At 39.2% G+C, this 23719-nt stretch overlaps 1 protein-coding gene across 1 annotated transcript; it reads right to left on the reverse strand.

Moving 5' to 3' along the window:
- Positions 1-20174: 20174 nt before the first annotated feature.
- Positions 20175-20717, reverse strand: LOC137724967 (uncharacterized). Its single transcript, XM_068463592.1, has one exon. It carries the CDS (start codon positions 20715-20717, stop codon positions 20175-20177), a length of 543 nt encoding a protein of 180 aa, XP_068319693.1.
- Between the last annotated feature and the right edge of the window lie 3002 nt (positions 20718-23719).

The following is a 23719-nucleotide window of genomic DNA, read 5'->3' on the forward strand; positions in this document are numbered from 1 at the left end:
CCATAGTTACATACTGATACATTAGTACCAAAACTTATGTACTGATACATTTATACCAAACTTATGTACCGATACATTCGTATCAAAACTTTCATACATATACTTTCGTACCGAAACTTATGTATAGATATATTTGTACCGAAACTTATGTATCGATATATTAGTACTAAAACTTAAGTATCAATATATTCGTACCGAAACTTACGTACCTATATATTCATAACGATACTTCAAGTAGCAAGCACCTAGCCACCATTATCCACTGAACTAAGCATAGGTGGCCAGCTATCACGAACAAACACATTCTTGCCTATATAATCCTATATAGTTCAAGTTAAAATGCAACCTCAACAAATCCCAATCCCTGTTCTGTCTCTCTCTCTCCCCCCCCAACCCCTCCACCCCAAAAAAAAAAAGGAAAAAAAAAAAAAAATTAAAAACCAATAAGAATGCCGGTTAAAATGCAACCCCAACAAATCCCAATCCCTGTTTTCTCTCTCCCCCCCCCCCCAACCCCTCCACCCCAAAAAAAAAAAAGAAAAAAAAAATTAAAAACCAATAAGAATGCCGGTTCTCTTCTCGAATGGAAACAAAGCCGTAGACAATTTTCTACAAGGGCACCGTCCATGTTTTCAATGTCACTCCCGATCAAGTTCTTTTTCCCATTGTTTATTAATTAGCAATTTTTGTGTTTAATTAGTTGGTAGTTAGTTTCTAATTTGTTAGGTTTTGTTGTGCAGGCTGATAATATATAGAACGAACTTCCCCAGCAGCAGCAGCTGATACCACTTTGTTGAAACAAGTCAATGCAAAAGTTTTTAAAGAAACGCAAAGATAGGTAAATCCATGATTAATCAAGTGTCCTAAATAAATAATAAATGTGAAAATAATAGCATATTTTTTGTTTTGAATATGATTACAGGTTGGAAGGAAATTAGAAACTTGATCATGCACGGTCATGTATTGTGTTCAGTCTATCTACGTGTCGTGGGGTCACTCAGCTCTCTATCTATGTGTCATGGGTAACGGGCCATTGTATTAGGGAGAGGTGGTGTATTTCTTGCAGAACCATGTAGTTGTATTTCTACATTTCATTTTGTTGTAGTTGTTTGATTCAATGGATAGAACCATAATTTGTGGTGGAAGATGCGAAATTTGATAGAATTTATTAATGAAAATGAAGAATTGATGTGCATGAGGTTTTCTTGAATCATTTTATTGCCTCAAAATCTGTGTAAATATAACGGAGATGGGGAAATAAGACAATGGGGTGGGCTTAGCAGCTCAAAAGAAAAATTAAATTCTAATAATCCTGAAAAAGGGGGGGGGGGGGGGTAAAAGTATTGTTGGTAGGGATGGGCATCAATTTGCCAAAACTGGTCTTCGAATTGTTTGGTTAGTTTGGTTTGGTTTTGACCAAGAAAAAAGTCAAACAATTAAAAAACCAAACCAAAGAATTTATTTTTGTTTGCTTTGGTTTTGATACTTTTTAAATTGACTAAAACAAAACAAAATTGACCATATATATATATATATATTAGTCTTTAATGGCATTTATTTTACTACATACTACTACAATCTAGTGGAATTACTCTTCACCTGTAAGTAGGTTGTCATAGATTATATTCTTCCCAAAGGAGAATTCGAACCAAATTAGTATGGTTAGCCTATTGCAAGATTAAGCCCAGCTCCCACCCCTTAGTATAGATAATAACGAATATATTAAAAAATATGAAATTTATTTTACAAATGTCAACATATTATAGGTTATTTTGATGTCTTACCATTCGTATATTTTGACACACCTCGACCTGGGATGTCCACCTGGACTCTGAATCGAGCTGTGCTGGCTGACACATGAAAGGTGACGAAGCCATAAACTGTAGTGTAGTGGAATATGTGAATAAATTTAAACATAAAGGTGCCTAATTTTAAGAGTGTGCTGGTGAGCAGGAATGAACCCATTTCACACGTGATGTAAGAGGATAAGTAAAGTACAATAAAGTAGGATGAGAATCATACCAACAAAGGTAACCACTTATACTAATATTTGCCAAGAATCCTCGTCGATACGAAAGTTCAGCTGCTAAAACCTGGAGGGGTGAAAAACAACGGTGAGTGGACCTGAAAATAAAACGTTGTAAAAACCTTTCTGAAAACATAATAACCCCTCGTCGTAAAACAAGTATAGTTTCTAAAATATACATACTACGTATAATAAGAAAGTACTTACCATACCCTATAATATCTCAAGAATTTAATACGACACAATATTTTGTAAGTAATCACATGACAACCACAATCGCATAATCTCGCATAAGCAAGCATATCATATCGAGTGCTCATCGACACATGCAGACACCTGAGTTCATACAGAGATATTCTGCCATGAACAGGACTGGGTGTAACAATGATATACGTTATAGTACTACAATCATGTGAAGACTGATGCTATGTGCAACACATACGAGTCCTAATTGCCTATAGCAATCTAGGACTAGACTGACATCTACAATGGATCCAAAGTGAGGGTACAATGCAATGTGCACATACACGTGAAAGATTGGCCTTAGCCCCGGCGAGTACTAACACCAGTGCAGCAAATGATGAGTAGATAACATAATAAAGTCGTGCCACAGTAATTCGATAATTCACATCGACATAGTAGTAATAAATAAATATTAATCAAGGCCATAATTCGAACTCCATAAAAGTATGCATACATGTGCATCTCGTAGGATTTATGATAATTTTGTAATTTTCCGTTATTTCACTAATTCTTATAAGCATTAATCTAATCTAGCCATGCGTAGGAAATTCTTTTTCAAATGTATAAATGGAAACTAACAAATATGTATATACTATATAAAAAGAAAAGACCCATTCATAGTTCATGTCATCAAGTCGAACCCGCCTTATGGGCATTGAAGATCCTTGCGACGTGTTTCACCTAGAAACGAAACCATTCCTGTAAATATAACGTATGAATGTAATTACTCATTTTCGTACAAAGTACAGCTAATAAATGAACTATTTTAAAACGGTCGAATTTGAAAAAACGGACAGCGGATTCAGATTCGGCAAGTTGAGAAACCTAAGGAAGGACCCCGGGTTTCCCCCAAACGCTGCCACAAGGTGGTTGCATTGGCAGCCATGCATTGCACGCACCACTCACGATGGCTCCCTCACGCGCGCCCACGCGCCTATGAGTACGACTGTACTCGCCTTTCTTGCGAAGGCCTGTGTTTTGCAAGTTTTAGTTTCAACTTGCAAAGCTCCAAACGAGCCTGATTCTCCATCAAAATCGATGATACAAAAACCTATGTGAAGCTAGAAGTATATAGAATAGATCTATACCTGATAGGAGCATATTCATGCGACTTAAATGGCTTGTTCTCGTGCATTTACGTTATGTTTCTCTCGTTATTTTAGTCCTTTATGCTTCTTTTGTGTGTTTTCAGGTTCTAAGGGCCTAGGGAGCAAGAAAGTGCATTTTGAGGCCATTTGGAGCATTTTTGGGCATGGATTGGATAGCTTATCCATGGAGCCAAGAGGATGGACGAATTTGAAGGCCTTGTATGCACTTGAAGACACAAAACAATGGCTCTAGCCCAATCAAACACATTATGCCATACAAACCAACCTATTTTAGGCCCATTCTATGTACTTAAACCCTAGCCCTTTAAACTAATTCATTTATCACTTATCAAACCATTCACTTATCACTCACCACATATCATTCACTTATCACTTAACATATCATTCATTTATTTCACTTCCATACTCCTCTTAATTCCACATGCATTCTCACACATGCACATCATTCACTCACATTTCCACCATTCATTCTTTATTCCTTTCCAAACATCTCACATGCATTTCCACCTTCCTACTTCATCATTTCACCACATTCTCCCTCTTTAACTCACATGCATTCATCATAATTCACAACACAAAACAACTTCATTGCCGTGGGTTCCCATTTCCTTTCCAAACATCTCACATGCATTTCTTCATTATTTCCTAACCCTACATGCATTATTTATTGCATCTTCACATGCATTCACACACACTTTACACATTCAAACCGTGAGCTCCCATTCCTATATGCCATTTTCAGATTTCCACCCACTAACCTAGTCATCAACACATGCACTTCCACCTTTCATCCACAATGATTCATGATTCATTCACTTTGCATCCTTTAAATCACATACTTTTCCATCATTAATTAGCCACTTGCATCTTAAACAAACAACCATATGTTCCCTCCACTACTCCTATAAATACCCTTGCATTCATTCATTCAAGATCATCTCATTTCATACACAACACACCACAAACACTTCCATTCCTTCTCTTTGTCGTGAGTCCCCTTAGAATCCAAAACCATCTTTCCATTTCCATCACTCCTCACTCCATTCCACATTTCCATAATCCCCCAAACCTCACCTTAGACCTTGTGCTACAACAACGAGGAAGAGAAGAGGACCTAAACGTTCATACAATTCAAGTTTGAGTTGTTGGAATGTTTAGGTGATTCTTTGATTTCAATGTTTCATTTTAATTCTCTTTGTTTTGTACGTATAAGGAATGGAAGAGAAGAGTGCCTAAACGTTCATACAATTCAAATTTGAGTTGTTGGAATGTTTAGGTGTTTCTTTGATTTCAACGTAATGAGGAACTAAAACCCCCTTTAGCTAGGGGGTGATTCGAAATAAATGTTTATGCTTGCATTTTGATTTGATTACTTCTAATTGCGTTTCATAAGTTGTGGTTCAATTTGTTTAACCGTTTGATTGATAACTTATTTATGTATGTTTATTGAGAGTGTACACTTAATTTTCATGCATGAATATGACGCTAGAATATAAGTGAGTTTCACCTAATAGTTACGAACTTATATTCACAAGTAGTGGAGGTTGCTTATAAACAATCGCGTTAAATGAATTCTTGGCATAAGTTTCATGCGTATTCCATAGTAACGAATGCCTCGTCAACACTTAAAGTTTTCATGATGCTTAATGATTTTTGATTGTATCTTTATTGTGCTTTTCACGTAAAGGACTTTTGGAGAATGTTGTGAATTGCGTTGCGCTAACCCATCCAATTCATTAACTTAAGGAAAACTTGACGGTTAATTTAAGCGGACCTAATTGACCCGGGGCGTTGAGAATTAATGATTTGTTGAAATGCAATTGGAAATCTTTTTATTATGCAAGTGTAACATGTATGGAGATGAACCCCTTAGCTATTCTATCATCCATTCATTCCATTTCATCAATTCCATATTTACATTCTGTTTTAATTTGTTCATTTAATTTAATTTCGTATAAACTTAAATCCCCCTTTACTTTAATGTCAATTTAGTTAGAAATCATTTTAGTTTGTGTTTTTTTAAAGCATTTTGAGTTTTTGGTTTGTCTTAGTGTTTTAAACTTTAATTTTGCATTCTTTGAGTCTAGTTTAGTGTTTTAAACTTTATTTTACGTTTTTGAGTCAGTTTCCAAGAGATTTGCATTCCCTCCTAATCCCCGGTCCAGAACGATCCCTACTTATACATATACTACAATTGATAAAAAGAGGGTTTAATTTGTGTGCGTATAAATCTCGCATCAATACCCATTTGAGTGAATAGTGACAAAAGTCACTGTACAAATCCATTTTTCTCCCTTGGGCGTTCTGAGCAGACTGGATACAAAGGTGGTGGTCTTCCTCAAGGTTGATGGTGTTGATAGGATGGTGATTTGGTCATGAGGTTTTTCCTTGTCACAAAAATGGTGATAGTGGTTACCGTTTGCAAAGAAGAGATGGACGAGAATGTCTAGTGTTTTCCCCCGTTTTTGGTTTTCGTGGGACTCGTCCAGTCAGTGAGATGACAACGGTGGTTCAGATAAAGTTCGCTGAAGTACGGTGAGTGTTATGTTTGGCTGGTCTCTACAAAACAGAGAAATGAGGGAGAAAGGGAAATGACTTAGGAGAGAGAAAGGAAGAGAGATAGAGAGTGAAAATGAGAGATGAAGGATGAGAGATGAGAGGGAAAGAGAGAGAGTCCCAGAAATAATGGAGGGGACACAGGAAAAAGGTGTAGGAATGGGGCGTGGGCCCCACATGTCTCACAAAACCATACAAAATATCTCTAAACATGAAATTACTAATTTGCCTTCGGTATTCGATGTTTCGTAAAATTTTGACCATAACTTTGATTTCGATTCCGTTTGCGCCCACACATTCGTACCCTCAAGAATTTTGAGAATACGATAAAATAGTAACTTGTGCATGTCACGAAAAGAAAGTCAACGAAGGTCAACAATCTCGCATCTAAAGGCATTTTCGTCAATTGACTCTTTTAAAATTTATAAAATCGTAAAATTAGAGATGGGTTGTCACATATTATATGCGTCAACACATTATAAGTTGTAATGACTATTAACAATTAAGAGATTTATTTGTATTTTATGTTCATGTGAGATTGTAACTATTAAATCGTGTTCTAGCTTGAAGTTTTGTTTAATTAAAACTTAGCCCTAATTGACCGGATGAAATTTATATGTTCCCAAAACTTAATCTTTTGATTGAATTCAAATGTGTAAGATGTTTAGATGCTTAGAAAATTAAAACTCTTGAGTCTTCAAAAATGCTTTGGTTTCAAAGCAGGTTCATTGGTTTGGTTTCAAAGAAGGTATTGGTCAAAACCAAATTGTTGAATACTAATTAGTTTGGTTATATTTTTTGTGTTTGAATCATTGAATGCTACTTTTGGACCTCTAAAAGGTGATAAACACACATCATTTTTGTTGGAACCAAATCGTGCACATCCGCGAACGAAGGCAAGATCAAGTCGGAGTTGCCTATGATCTCTGATGAGGGGAGAATGAGGTTCACTGGGTCATGTGGCTAAATCTATATTAGACTGCCTACATATATATGGGAAGGAGAATCAACTACTAGTGTATTTATGAGAAAGGGGTACGTATGATGTAAGATACATTAAATGCATCCTTAACGAATAGACTATTACGTGGCATATAGGAGATGACTTCTCCATGGACTTGTCTACGCTTAGACGACGATGTATATGAAAGATGAGTCTCTGTTAGGCGTAGAGAGAATATAAGAGAGATGTATCTTCAGTTGTCATTAATTAGAGAAATAAATGCCAAAAGCTAAGGTATTTATAGAGATCTTTAGAGTCCTTGTACGGAGAATAATCCTAATTAAATCAGGAGATTATCTAGGATAAGATATCTAATCCTTCTAAGATTATGATTATGTTGCCCATTCCCCATGATATTCTAATTCTACTTGAATTAAGGTCCTTACTCAGGATACAAATAATAAAGGTTACCAAATGGTTGTTTGACTACACCTCAGACTAGTCAGCGCATTAGAATGGATTACTTTGATTCTAACTAGGAAGCTTGACTAGTTCGATTGTCTGAATTTAAAGTGTTATGGGCATTCAAGTCCTTCTTGCCACCCAAGGTGCTACGTGTCATGACCCCAAAAAATTATGGTTGCACGATTTTTCTTCACTTCCAGTAGGTTAATATGTTACTAATCATTTGATTGGGCTAACTCAACGTTGCTTTATGCTTTGAACTATTCATTTTTTGAATCACCATCCGAATATAACTCTAGTCAAAGACTGGCCTAATTTGAAATCCATTGTTTAATTCTTGTTGTGAAAATTATCATTCATTATTTATAGATAATATGGTGTTCATTTATTTGTTTAATTACAGTTAGATAATTTAATATTGTTTGATTTGACTAATTTCTTTGTAAGAGTGATGTGGATGCAAATTTCCGCCATCTTCTCCTTTGATTTGACGAAAATGCACCTGCAAAATAATAACACTAAGATTAAGGCCAAAAGCGTCACGCGCCCACGATGAATGAGGTGGCTTTGGCTGAAGATTCTTCGATGCCAAAGCTAGAATTCTGAAAAAAAATGTGTTTAGGAGTTTGGGTAGCAAATGGCCTAGCTTTTTGGTGGGATAATAGGGATATTTATAGGGGAGTGGCCAGCCCTATTTGGAGAATAGTGGCGGGCCATTTGGAGAATAATTGCAAGATATTATGTGAAATAATATCTTGCAATTAACATGGTAATTAATCCCAAATTAAATAGGAAGTTTTGGGAGTTACCTTTTGAATAAGGATTTGATGAGGAGTGATAAGAGGGATTTGAATAAATACCATTTTGATCACCTTTGACACTTCCTTAATTAAGCCGTTATTGTCTGTTTGCATGCGTGTGGGAACCACGGTGTGCCTCGAGGGTAGTTTTGCTTTTAACACAAAACTCCACGTGTCATCTCCATAATTTTCTTGATTATTTTTGGCTCCATAAATGCCCCTATACCTACTGGGCTGCTCGTAAGAAATGGTAGCAAGTGTAGAGATCTCCAACTTTGATGCATATTCCCACTTGGACATGGAATTAGATTCTTTTAGGATAGGGAAATAAATTGCCTCCAAAGCCTATTTAAGCCTACCTTAAGTAGGCGGTTAAATCAACTTCGGAGGGTAACTATTTATCCTTACAAGAAAGAGAGAAAGCTAGAGGATATTTGTTCCCCCTCCCTTAGCATTCTTCTTTGCTTGCCCATGCAAAGAACCGTTTTCCGTTGATTCCTTTGTCTTTTCTACATCGCACCAACGTCAGAAAAACTTAATTTTCTTTGAAGAGTTCTTGGATGGTGCTGTTGTGGCGCAGCCGTTGGGGTGGTGCGGCAAGTTGGCTGGCAGAGGCTAGAAGTTGGCTCGTATAGACTGAGGAGGTGGCATGGCAAGGGCAACGGTTTGGCTGGAGCCAAGGGCTGGCTCGGCATGGACCGAGGAAGTGGCGTGGCAGAAGCCATGGTTTAGGCTACAAATTTTCGCCATTTTCTTCTTTGACAAAAATACACTTGCAAAATAATAACACCTAAGATTAAGGCCAAAAATCTCACGTGCCCATGATAAATGGGGGGCTTTGGCTGAAGAATCTTCGATGCCAAAGTTAGAATTATGAAAAGAATGTGTTTAGGAGTTTGTGGATCGCAAATGGCTTAGCTTTTTAGTGGGATAATAGGGCTATTTATAAGGGAGTGGCTGACTATATTTGACGAATAGTGGCCAACCATATATGGTGCAATTGGAGAATAATGGCAAGATATTATGTGAAATAATATCTTGCAATTAACATGGTAATTAATCCCAAATTAAATAGGAAGTTTTGAGATTACCTTTTGAGTAAGGATTTGATGAGGAGTGATGAGAGGGATTTGAATAAATACCATTGATCACCTTTGACTCTTCCTTGATTGAGCCGTTATTGTCCATTGCATGCGCGTGGGAATCCTGATGTGCCTCAAGGGTAATTTTGTCATTTCAACCCAAAAGTTCATGTGTCACCTCCATAATTTTCTTGATTATTTTTGGCTCCACAAATGCCCCTACACTTGCTGGGCTACTCGCAGGAAAGGGCAGCAGGTGTGTAGATCTCCAACTTTGATGTAGATTCCCACTTGGACTTAGAATTAGATTCTTCTAGGAAAAGGAAATAAATTGCCTCCAAAACCTATTTAAGCCTACCTTAAGTAGGAGATTAATCAACTTCGGAGGGTAATCATTTATCCCCACAAGAAAGAGAGAAAGCTAGAGGATATTTGTTCCCTCTCCCTTAGCATTCTTCTTTGCTTACCCGTACAAAGAACTGTTTTCCGTTGATTTCTTTGTCTTCTCCGTGCCGCACCAAGGTAAGAAATATTTAATTTTCTTTGTCGTCTTCATAGGTGGTGCTGTCGCGGGGCAGTCGTCAGGGTGGTGCGGCATATTGGCTGACAAGGGCCAGGAGTCGGCTCGGCATGGGTCAATGAGATGGTGTGGCAATGGCCACAGCTTGGGTTGCTCGGTTTGGCTGGAGCCAAGGGATGGCTCGGCATGGGTCGAGGAAGTAGCGTAGTAGAGGCCACGGTTTAGGCTACCACAATTGTGTTGCTTGTCAAGAAAGAAGAAATTGCTGAAGATGAAGTGTCCGGTGAGCAAACTGCTAAGTGCAAAGTGGCTGCTGGAGAGCCTAAGGTCATCAAAGTTGCTAAATGAGTAGTTAGCTCTGTTTAGCATGTGTCGAATTTCGGCAACCTTCGTATAAGTTTATCAATTTGCTAGAAATTTAATAAACTACTTTTGCTTTACTCCATCTTTGTTTTTCTTGAACTTTGCTTGCTTGAAGCGTCTTGCAAAACTTTTAGTCATAAAACCGTCGGTTGAGCACTCTGTTTCAAAAAAGGCTGACTATCCCACAAAGTCACTATGGTTGTGAGTTTTGGCTTCTTGGGGCATCGAGCTATTGAGTTCATGGTCGGCTACTGCCCTATGACCATTTGCTGCTTAGCTGGCATTCGAGTATTTGATCCTTTGAGTTGTGTGGCCTGCATCACAGCATGGTAAAAAACTGTGGAATATGAAAATCATTAACTAATCACATCAAAATGAGTAGTTGTGTGGAAATTAATGGGCAGTTTGCCCCATTCCGTTGAAGAGTATACCCAGATAGTTGTTAGAGAATTGGTTTATCCTCTCGCACTAGAGACTTTACCCCGATGGGTGTTGGAGAATTGGTTTATCCTTTTTCATTGGAGAGCTTACCCAGATGGGTGTTAGGGAATTGGTTTTCCCTTTTGCACTAGAAAGCTTACCCAGATGGGTGTCGGGGAATTGGTTTATCCTCTCGCATTGGAGAGCTTACCCAGATGGGTGTTAGGGAAGTAGTTTACCCTCTCGCACTGGAGAGCAGACCTATATGGGTGTTGGGAAATTGGTGTACCCTGTCGCACGGGAGAGCAATTAGTTTACCCTCTCTTATTTAAGAGCTGACCCATATGGGTGTCAGAAAATTGGTTTACCCTATCACACTGGAGAGCTTACCCATATGGGTGTCAGGAAATTAGTTTACCCTCTCACACTGGAGAGCAATTAGTTTACCCTATCGCACTAGAGAGTTAACCCATATGGTAGAGAACAATTAGTTTAGCTTTTCGCACTGGAGAGAAGACCCATATGGGAGACGGGAAATTTGTTTACCCTCTCGCATTAGAGAGCAATTAGTTTACCTTCTTGCATTAGAGAGCAATTAGTTTACCCTCTCACACTGAAGAGCTGACCCATATGGGTGTTAGGAAATTGTTTTACACTCTCGCACTGGTGATCAATTAGTTTACCCTCTCGCTGACACGCCGTAATCCCGATATTCCCCGAATACTCGGATAGGCACGTGTTGGCCGACACCCGAGGGTGACGAAAGCCATTTATTAAATACAAGAGTAATGATTAGGAGGAAATATACATGAGTAAATAATCATTGGGGAAATCAAGTAAATTAAACAGAGTTTAAGAAAATAGCTAGAGTGCACAGAACACGCTCTAAAACAAGATCACAAAGAAAAGATCATTACAAGATATCACACAAGTGAAAGATAGACCGCTACTAGTAGGGAAATGCCTCGTACGTTGTGTCATAGTCTTTGTTTCTAAGACTTAAATGGGGGCGCAAAACAAAGGAGAGTAAACCAAGTTCATAAATACAATAATAATAAAACAATTATCAAGATACTAACCCCCACAGTTTATATAAAGAAAACTACAAGCATAATAGGTGATAGGTTTACTGAAAACCTTAGCATGCCAAAAACATCTCAAAAGACATATCCCAGAAATCAAAATATCAATCATCTCACATAATGTCTCGTAACGCAGTGTGCTGCTAATAATATCACTTAACAAATATAATTGCCGTCCCTATGCCAGCACTGTGGTCTCTACGCCCGTAGCTAGAGATTTCCAACTCCTGGCCCAATGCCTGCTCCATGTCCCTCAACCCATAGCTAGGGATTATTTCTCTCGGCCTAACTGCCAACACCAGATCCTTGCCCCAGGCGGCATAGTGTCCACTGGGTACGCACAAATAGTTACGCCTCTCATAAATAACCACTTCATAGTATAAAGTCATCCATCGTCTATACTATAAAGAGGGGTTTCCAAAACATGTTCTAGCATCCTATCGTCATCCATCATATAGTTTACCAGTGCTTGGTTTTTATAGAAAATACGATATATCAAACTATAGCTCAATGTAGGCTAATAATTAATTCCTCACCAAAAACAAGACATTAAACAACATATTCCATAAACATGCTTAACATAAAATCAGTTCATAAAACTCGTAAGGCATGGTATTCATTTATGCAATTAAACTATGAAATCATGTAATTTTAGAAGGGGTCCACTCACAAATACACCGTAGCAGCAGAGTTGTGCGGAAAAGGATTAAGGAAATCCCCATTAGCAAGTTCACCTAAGCACAAAAATGTACAATTTATCAAACTATGCCCAAACGATAGAATTCCAGGAAATGGACCCCAAAAACGGATTCGGAATATCGAAATTGGTCTATGAGGGATTTTTTTGGGTTTTTGTGGTCCTAAGGTTTTGCTTAAAAAAGGGTTAAGGTGAAAATGGGTGGTTTGGGCTTAAACCCAAACCCACACAAACATACACACACACGGCATAACACACACACACACACATATGTGCACCACACACACTCACACGGACATACACACATGCACGGCATGCACATAGACACATACACGTGCACCACACACACTCACACGGACACACACACATGCACAACATGCACACACACACACACACACACACGTGCACCACATATACTCGCACGGACACACACACATGCACAGTAAGCGCGCGCACACACACACGTGCACCACTGATAGGAGCATATTCATGCGACTTAATTAGCTTGTTCTCGTGCATTTATGTTGTGTTTACTTAAGTTATTTTAGTGTTTAAGGCTACTTTTGTGTATTTTCAGATTATAAGGCTAAAGTGTGCAAGAAGATGCAAATTGGAGTCTTTTGGAGCGAAAGAGGAATGAATGAGTTGAAGATTTGAAGAAACGACGAATTCCTACTCCAACGATGAATTCTTACCAAAACGAGGAATCCTACTCAAACAAGGTTTCCTATTTGATATAGGAAAGTTAACCCTAAGTTTCCCGTTTCGGTAACCTTTCCTAAACTTAAACGTCCGTATTTTCTAGCCACTTTGTAGGCCTTGTATACACTTTAGTACACAAGACCAAGGCCCTAGCCCAATTTCTAAACCCTAGCTGCACCTTGCCCTTTTTATTTCTGAATTAAACCTATTTCTCTCCCAAATTCAATCCTAGCCGCACCTTTATATTTTTGATTTAATTTCCTAAGTTTGCAAGCCTTTGATTTAGTTTTAATAAGCTAGGGTTTTAATTTTTCTAAACCATATATAAACTTAACCTTGCCGCACCCTAGTTTGGTTCCCATTCATTCTATTATTTTTCACACACAAAACCTTGCAGCCACCATCCCATTATTGACTCCCAAAAGCCGAACTCCCATGCAGAAAACAAAAACCTAATTCCCTTAAAAAAAAGCCGTGGCCCCCATTTAATTATTCACCCGAATTCACATTGATTCCGCAGCCACATTCTCTCCAATTATCTTCATTGCCGCACCCCCACATGGACCTAATTCATTCTTCAAACCGTAACCTAATATTCTCCCCCTTCACACATATTTTCCCATACAGCCGCATACCACCATTCCATAATTCCAGCTTTTTCCCATCCTGCCGCAGCCACCTGCACCCATTTTTCTTCTCTGCCGCCAATCACCATCCATTCCAGCATCACCTTCTCAGCCGCACTTTGTTCTCCCTGCCACTCCCCAAGTCGTCACACACATCCACCCTATTTTTCCCTTAACAGCCGCCATTTTTCCTCCCAAAACCGTGCAGCCACCATTCCACACCTTCCTACACCATCTCTGCCGCAGCAAGGAGAAGAGGAAAGATTAGCTTAGTCGCGCAGAAATTCAAGTGGATTCATTGGGCGTTCTAGGTGTAATCAATCCTTTGTTCGTTATGTTTAAATTCAATTTTATTTCTCTTTCTGTGAACATGAGAGGCTAAAACCCCTAGTTAGCTAGGGGGTGATTCGAAACCATGATTATATATGTGAAATAAGTTGATTACTTCCAATTATCGTTGCATAAGTTTTGAATACAATTTGCTTAACCGTTTGATTTAGAACTTATTCTTGTATGTTGATTGAGAGTGCACGCTTAATTTGCATGCTTGAATTTGATGCTAGGATATAAGTTTGTTTCACCTAATCGTTATGAATTTATATTCACAAGTAGTGAAGGTTGCTAGTCACGATCATGTTAAGTAGATTCCTGGCAAGCGTATCATGCTTTTCATAGTTACAAATGCCTTGTCGATGCTTATGATTTCCAAAGAACGTAATGATTCTAACTTATATCTTTATCATGCTGTTCATATAGAGAATTTGTTAGGAATAATTTGTTTGCGATGCATATTCATCCATTTCAATGATTCTAGGGAAATCTGAAGGTTAATTTAAGCGGACCTAATTAACTTGGAGTGTCGAGGTTCATAACTTATTGGATTGATAATTGGAAATTGATTTACTTGCATATATTTCATGTGTGGAGAAGAACCCCTTAGCTATCCCATCATCCATTGATTCATCCAAATTTTGTCTTAAAATCTACTTTCTTTACAATCTGCCAATTTAGTTTAAATTCGTCCAACCACTATCCCCCCATATTTTGTTGAGTCTTAGTCATTCAAATTTGTTTTATTTTGTGTTTTTAAGCATTTGGAGTCATAAACACTTTCAAATTCGTCCAAATTAAGTTCTAGTTTCTGTTTGAGTCAATTTGATTGTTTTAGGCAGATTTGAGTGTCTCAAATCTGTTTTGAGTCATAGTAGTCTTGTTAAGAGTCTTTAAGCTTAGTTTTTGTGTTTTTAAGTCAATTCAAATTAGATTAGCACCCCTAGTTAATCCCCGGTTAGAACGATCCCTACTTACTTCATTACTACAATTGTCACAAATAGGGTTTAATTTGTGTGTCAACATAAGTTACACATCAAATTTTGACATGTTCACATAGACACACACACACGCACTCAGTCCAGTCCACAACCCAAAGGTTTTACACACAGGGCCGGGCTTTAAGCCCTTTCTAACTAAACCGTCCCAAGGCTCTTTGGGTCAGTAAAATAATTAACAAAAATTTAAATAAAAAGAAAATAGAACGGGCTAGGTTTGGTCTACGGGCCCAAATCCCGTGGGTGTCCTGAACGGCCTGAAGGGCCTGCGTACTGGTCGGGGAAGAGCACCGGAAACGTGATCGGAATTCGTCCCGATTCCGATTTGGACCTAAAACTAAGTAAAAGTAGGATGCTAAAACATGAAAATGATGCTGAGAGAGAAGCGAAACAGGATTTTACCACAAATAGGATTAAATGGGGTCGAGATTGGCCGAGTTTGTGTACGAGCTTCGATGGATTTTCTTGTCGGGTTCTGGGGTTTAGAACACAGAAAAACCACAAGTTCAAACTTTGGTTTTCACACGAAGTCGTAAACCCAACATACAAACCCAAAAATTTAAAAGAAAAATTAGGGAAGAACCTCACTTGTGTTCGAGTTTCAGAGAGTTGAAGCTCTCAACTTCAATGGCAAAACACACATAGGTACTCTAATAACGCATGCAGGTTTATAGTTGAGTTCCTCAAGCCCTAAGGATTCTAGATATGTGGTTAGTTTGTTGGATTTGTTTAGATTTCGAAAAGGGAGGGGGACGAGAGCTCTAGGAGCTCTGGGAAGAGTGGGTGTTTCCGAGAGTTAGAGAGAGAGAGAGAGAGAAAGAATTAAGTTTTTTTTCAGAAAATGAGGAAGGAAGAGGATAGGGCTCACGGGTTGGGTTATTGGACCTAACCTTAGGCCTTAGGTTAACTAAAAAAGGGGGCTGGGCTTGGCCCAATAAAAATTTAAATTATTTGGGTCAGGGTTATAACAAACTACCCCCTTAAAGAAAAATTTTGTCCTCAAAATTTAATTACCTTAAGTAAACAGAAATGGATAATGTGCTCATATCTGTTCTTTAGTCTCCTACGTTGCCTCCTCAACTGCATGATTCCTCCAAAGTACTTTTACTAGCGGAATGGTCTTGTTCCTTAACACTTTATCTTGTTTATCGACTATCGCCACAGGTTCTTCCACATAACTCAAGTCTAGACTCACTTCCAGAGGTTCTGGCTGAATAACATGAGAAGGATCCGGTATGTACTTTCGGAACTTGGAAACATGGAATACATTATGAATATGAGACAATTCTGGCGGTAATTCCAATCTGTAAGCCACTGCACCAATTCTTTCTAAAATCTAATAGAGACCCACATAACGAGGGCTTAACTTCCCTCGTTTTTCGAACCGCACTACACCCTTCCAAGGAGAAAATTTCAGAAAAACAAAATCGCCAACCTTGTACTCTTGGTCTTTGAAATGCTGATCTGCAATGCTCTTTTCTCTATCCTGAGCAGCCTTTAAATTTCTTATAATGATTTGTATATTAGCATTAGTGGTATCCACGATCTTTGGTCCCACCAACGATCTTTCTCCTGCCTCTGTCCAACATAATGGCGTCCTACACGTCTTTCCGTAAAGTTCTTTAAAAGGTGCCATACCAACACTCGAGTGATAACTATTATTGTAGGCAAACTCAACCAATGGCAAATAGTTATCCCAGCTACCCTTCCACTGTAAAACCGACACTCTCAACATATCCTCTAAAGTCGAAATCGTTCGCTCGAATTGACCATCAGTTTGTGGATGATAAGCAGTGCTGAACAGTAACTGGGTACCCATAGCGTCATTAAAGGCTTTCCAAAACCTGGAATTGAATCTAAGGTCTCTGTCTGACACGATGGAAACAGGTACACCATGGAGGCGAACAATATTATCAACAAATAACTTCGCCAATATCTCCAGCGAGTAGGTCTGTCGGACTGGTAAGAAATGAGCGGTCTTGGTAAGCCGATTGACAATTACCCAAATACCATCGTACTTTGACAGTGTTCTAGGTAGTCCGTACACAAAGGCCATAGTGATATCCTCCTACCTCCAAACTGGTATCGAAATATTCTGCATCAGTCCCCCAGTTCTTTGCCTGTCTACTTTAACCTGTTGGAAAATTAAACATTTACTTACATACTCCGCTATGTCCTGTTTCATCCTTTCCCAATAATAGAAAGGATAAATGGTGCGATACAATTTAGTACTTCCTGGATGCATAGCATAAGCTGAAGTATGAGCCTTATCCAGAATTTCTTTTTTAACAGCTTCATTATCTTTAGGCACGAACAAACGGTTCCCTTTCAGTAAAGCTCCATCCCTACGGATGACGAATTTCTCATTCTCCCCCTTCAACACTTGTTCCTTTAATTCTGCACATTCCGGATCAAGTTCTTTAGCTTCCCTAACCATGTCTACGAAGATAGGTTTTACCTAAAATGTGCTAACCAAGCTCCGTGCTCATCTGCTTCCAAATTGACACCAGTTTCCCGAAGAGAAAATAGTAATGGAACGTGCACAGCTTGAAGTGATGCAAGTTGCTTGTGATGTTTCCGACTAAGAGCATTAGCCACGACATTAGCATGTCAAGGATGGTACTCAATCAAACAGTCCTAATCACTGATAAGTTCCATCCACCTTTTCTGTCTCAAATTCAGCTCCTTCTTGGTGAACACATACTTAAGATTTATGATCGTTAAAAATACGACATTTCTCTCCATATAAGTAGTGCCTCCAAATCTTCAAAGCGAAAATCACTACCCCTAACTCCAAATCATGAGTGGGATAATTTCTTTCATGGGTTTTGAGTTGTCTGGAAGCGTAGGTGATAACTTTTCCATGCTACATCAGTACACACCCTAATCTTGATAGAGAAACGTCAGTATACACCTCAAATTCACCATTGTCATCTGGAAAAGCAATAACATGGGCTTAAGTGAGATGTTGCTTAATCTCCTGAAAACTTCGTTCACAATCCTCATCCCACTCGAACTTCACACTTTTGCGAGTTAACTTAGTGAGAGGCAGAGCAACTGTAGAAAAAATTTGAATAAATCTTCGATAATACCCTGCCAAACCCAGGAAACTTCTCACTTCGGTGACATTCTTCGATTGTTCCCAATTAGACACTGCTGACACCTTCTCGGGATCTACACTAATTCCTTCAGCATAAACTATATGTCGAAGAAAACCAACCTGAGTTAACCAAAACTGGCACTTATTGAATTTGGCATAAAGCTGGTTGTTCCTCAACCGTTCTAGCACTAGTCTCAGATGCTTCTTGTGCTCATTAACACTTCTAGAATAAACTAGAATGTCATCAATGAACACAATCACAAACCGATCCAGATATGGTCTAAAGTCTCTGTTCATCAAATCCATGAATGTTGCAGGTGCATTTGTTAATCCAAAAGGCATGACACGAAATTCATAATGCCCATACCTCATACGGAAAGCAGTTTTCGGGATATCATCCTCACGAATCCTCAATTGATGGTAACCCGATCGAAGATCAATTTTGAAAAATACCTGAGCACCTTTCAATTGATCAAACAAATCATCGATCAGAGGCAGAGGGTATTGATTCTTTACCGTCACCTGATTCAATTGTCTATAATCGATATAGAGTCTCATTGATCCATCATTCTTTCTAACAAAAAGAAACAGGGTTTGTATCTGGGAGTACATCGATAGTAAACTGGGAGTACATCGATAGTAAACTCATAAGTTGCTAAGAAGTGCCATTGAATAAGTTGCTAAGGAAATAGGGTTTGTATCTGGGAGTACATCGATAGTAAACTCAATTTCCCTCGCAGGTGGCAACCCTGGTAAATCATCAGGAAACACATCAATGAAGTTCCTTACAACTGGCACTTCTTCTGGATGTAAGGAAGGTTCATCCTTTACAACTACGTGGGCTGAAAACCCCACACAACCCTTATTCAGCAACCTAGTTGCTCGACTGGTAGAAATAATACTATTGGGGAGGACACGTTGCTCACCCATAAATGTAACTAATGGGAGTCCTGGCCGATTGAACGTCACAATTTTCTCCCAACATGCGACATTCGCTCGGTGCTTAGATAGCCAATCCATTCCTAGAATGACATCAAACTTCGCTAGTTTAAAAGGAATTAAATCAATCTCTAAGTTTTCCCCTTCCACTATAACTGGATAATTCCGATATTGCCATTGAGCATAAAACAATTCACCTCGTGGTATTTGAATCAGCATATCAAAGCCTAATAGTTGAGGTTGAAAAGGTATAACTTGAGCAAAAGATGAAGAAACAAATGATTATGTGGCACCCAGATCGATTAAAACTCTAGTCCAAGTATTATAGACAGGTAACGTACCGGTGATAACTTGAGGATCTTGATCAGCCTCCTCCTGAGTCATGGCATTTATATGTCTATGAACATGTTGCCCTGCATTACTATTCTGACCACCATGACCTTTGTGACTGCCCCCTGCTCAGTTCCCTTGGCTACTGTTACTAGAAGATGTTCCAGCCTGCTGTTGGGTCGAAAACTGAGTACTCCGTCTATCAGTACCTCTGAAACTCTGACTACCTCTGCCACTAAGCTGTAGACCATTGTTACCCCCAGAGTTCTGCTTAGTACTGCTCCCGTAACTCTGACTACTACTTTCACTGCCATCAGAACTCTGTCAACCGTCATAATTCTGAATGGCCTGATATCCACTGTAGTCTGAACCAGAAGCAAAATCACTAGGTGGTGATGCTTAAGGACAATCACGAACAAAATGACCATTACCACCGCATCTATGACAAACTACAGCAGTTATCCTGCAATTTCCTCGATGACGTAACCCACATCGATCACAGACCGGATAACTCGGAGTGAAATGGTTGAAAGGTCGTCTCGCTGACTCGTTGCATGAGCCTTCACTGGATGATCCTGAGCCCCGACCTCGCCGTTTAAATGAAAATGAGTGTTTGGGACCTACAGAACTAGAGGGACCCGCTGATTCTCTGGTACTCCGTGATCGAAAATTCCGACTCTTCTGATTCTGATTCCACTGTCTATTCTGTCTCTGGGGCTGACTCTAATTTTGAGATTGATCCTGCATCTCGGTATTCCACTTAGACTGTTATATACTCAGACTTATCTCGATTACTTCTTCATAAGTTCTAGGTTTCTGAGCAGCTACCAGTGTACGGTACTCCTAGTTCAGTGCAAGCATCGCCTGGTCCATCTGTGCCTGCGGATTATCATAAGTCCCATCATGATGCCTAGCCAAGCGCCTGAAAGTACTATCAAATTCTGTGATGCTGAGGTCACCCTGTCGGAACTCTAAATACTCCTGCCTTTTTCTCAATCTGTAGCTGGGGCTTAGAAAGTAAGCAATAAAATGTTTTCTGAAGGCAGCCCATGTCATCCAAGAACCAAGTGGACGAGATTCATTCATTGATTTCCACCAACTCCTAGCATTACCCTGAATAAAATAACCTATTATGTTTGCCCACTCATTTAGTGGACACTTCATAGCCTCCAGAGTATCCTCCATTTTCTCTAACCACTGCTCAGCCTTTTCGCAATCTCCTACAGATTTCAACTCAGTGAATCCATGACTTTTAGCGATTTCTATAAACGTTCGATTCGGCCTATGACCCGGAAAAACATTCATTAATGCAGAGGTAAACTGCTGGATTCCCCCCATTATAGAAGAACGAGGTCGTCGAGGTACATTCCCACAAGGATTAGCCATGATTCTGACAAAGACAACAAGATTTAAAAAGGCTGAAATTTACCAATTTGGTGGAAAGAAACCCTAACCATGCTCTGATACCAATCTGACACGCCCCGATCCTGATATTCAAGAGTAATGATTAAACAGAGGGTGACGAAAGCCATATATTGAATACAAGAGTAATGATTAGGAGGAAATATACATGAGTAAATAAAAATTTGGGGAAATCAAGTAAGTTAAACAGAGTTTAAGAAAATAGCTAGAGTGCACAGAACACGCTCTAAAATAAGATCACAAAGAAAAGATCATTACAAGATATCATACAAGTGAAAGATAGACCGCTACTGGTAGGGAAATGCCTTTTACGTTGTGTCGTAGTCCTCGTTTCTAAGACCTGAATGGGGGTGCAAAACAAAGGTGAGTGGACCAAGTTCATATATACAATAATAATAAAACAATTATCAAGATACTAACCCCCACAGTTTATATAAAGAAAACTACTAGCATAATAGGTGATAGGTTTACTGAAAACCTTAGCATGCCAAAAACATCTCAAAAGACATATCGCGGAAAAACATTGCGGAAATCAAAATATCAATCATCTCACATAATGTCTCGTAACGCGGTGTGCTCCTAGTAATATCACTGAACAAATATAACTCCCGGCCCAATGCCTGTTTCGTGTCCCTCAACCCGTAGGTATGGATTATTTCTCCCGACCTAACTGCCAACACCAGATCCTTGCCCCAGGCGGCATAGTGTCCACTAGGTACACACAAATAGTTACGCCTCTCATAAACAACCACTTCATAGTATAAAGTCATCCATCGTCTATATTATAAAGAGGGGTTTCTAAAACATGTTCTAGCATCCTATCGTCATCCATCAAATAGTCTACCAGTTCATGGTTTTTATATAAAATACGATATATCAAACTGTAGCTCAATGTAGGCTAATAATTAATTCCTCACCAAAAATGAGACATTAAACAACATATTCCATAAACATGCTTAACATAAAATCAGTTCATAAAACTCGTAAATTCATTTATGCAATTAAACTATGAAATCATGTAATTTTAGAAGGGGTCCACTCACAGATACTTCGTAACAGCAGAGTTGTGCGGAAAAGGATTAAGGAAATCTCCACTAGCAAGTTCACCTAAGCACAAAAATGTACAATTTATCAAACTATGCCCAAACGATAGAATTCCAGGAAATGGACGCCAACAACGGATTCAGAATATCAAAATTGGTCTATGAGGGATTTTTTTGGGTTTTTGGGTCCTGAGGTTTTGGTTAAAAAAGGGTTAGGGTGAAAAGGGGTGGTTTGGGCTTAAACCCAAACCCACATAAACACACACACACACACACACACACACACACACACACACACACACACACACATGTGCACCACACGCACTCACACGGACACACACATGCACGGCATGCACACACATGCACGGCATGCACATATACACACGTGCACCACACAGACACACACACGTGCAGGGCATGCGCACACACACAAGTGCACCACACACACTCACACGGACACACACACATGCACGGCATGCACACACACACACACACGTGCACCACACATATTCACACAAACACACACACATTCAGTCCAGTCCACAACCCAAAGGCTTCACACACAGGGCCGGGCTTTAAGCCCTTTTTAACTAAAAATGGCCCAAGGCCCTTTGGGTCAATAAAATAAATAACAAAAATTTAAATAAAAAGAAAATAGAACTGGTTGGGTTTGGTCTATGGGCCCAAAGCCCGTGGGTGTCCTAAAAGGCCCGAAGGGCCTGCATGTTGGTCGAGGAAGAGTGCCGGAAATGTGATTGGAATTCGTCGCGATTCCGATTTGGACCTAAAACTAAGTAAAAGCAGGACGTTAAAACATGAAATTGATGCTGAGAGAGAAGACAAATAGGATTTTACCACAAATAGGATCAAATGGGGTCGAGATTGGCCGAGTTTGTGTACGAGCTTCGATGGATTTTCTCGTCGGGTTCTGGGGTTTAGAACACAGAAAAACCATAAATTCAAACTTTGGTTTTTCACACGAAGTCATAAACCCAACATGCAAACCCAAAAATTTAGAAGAAAAAGTAGGGAAGAACCTCACCTGTGTCCGAGTTTCAGAGAGTTGAAGCTCTCGACTTCAATGGCAGAACACATAGAGGTTTTCTAATGACGCATGCAGGTTTATAGTTGAGTTCCTCAAGCTCTAAGGATTCTAGATATGTGGTTAGTTTGTTGGATTTGTTTAGATTTCGAAAAGGGAGGGGGACGAGAGCTCTCGGAGCTCTGGGGAGAGTGAGTGTTTCCGAGAGTTAGAGAGAGAGAGAGAGAAAACTAGGTTTTTCAGAAAATGAGGAAGGAAGAAGATATGGCTCACGGGTTGGGTCATTAGACCTAACCTTGGGCCTTAGGTTAACTCAAAAAGGGGGCTGGGCTTGGCCCAATAAAAATTTAAATTATTTGGGTAAGGGTTATTACACTCGCACTGGAGAACTTACCCATATGGATGTTGGGAAATTGGTTTACCTTCTTGCACTAAAGAGCAATTAGTTTATCCTCACGCACTGGAGGGTAATTAGTTTATCCTCTTACACCATCACCGTCATTACAACCACCATTTTTGCCACCACCACCACTGTCGTCAACCCCACTCCTACTACTATGTCCATTTGTTATTGTATACAATTATATCACTTTTACATTAAATTATACCAAACGCTTTTACACTGTTTTTTTATACTCACAACACTTTTAAAATTTAGTTAACCAAACGTTCATCACCTTTATTTTACAATTGATTATTCCTAAAGTATAGCAAAAACAATTTTTTTAAAAAACATAGCAATCCTAAACTGGCTCTCAATTGTTGACTTGTTGTGTGGAACCCGACCCGATCCGTACACAAATGGACTGAGGCAGGTGATGGACATGGACCCAGCTTGGACTCCTTCAACTTTTAGGTCAAGTAGCAGATATGTATCTACA

Source organism: Pyrus communis, chromosome 2 (genome assembly GCF_963583255.1).
Source record: "Pyrus communis chromosome 2, drPyrComm1.1, whole genome shotgun sequence".
NCBI classification, from domain to species: Eukaryota; Viridiplantae; Streptophyta; class Magnoliopsida; order Rosales; family Rosaceae; genus Pyrus; species Pyrus communis.

Excerpts from the sequence above, each read along its gene's own strand:
- LOC137724967 (XM_068463592.1), bottom strand. The coding sequence starts at position 20,717 with ATGGCTAATCCTTGTGGGAATGTACCTCGACGACCTCGTTCTTCTATA.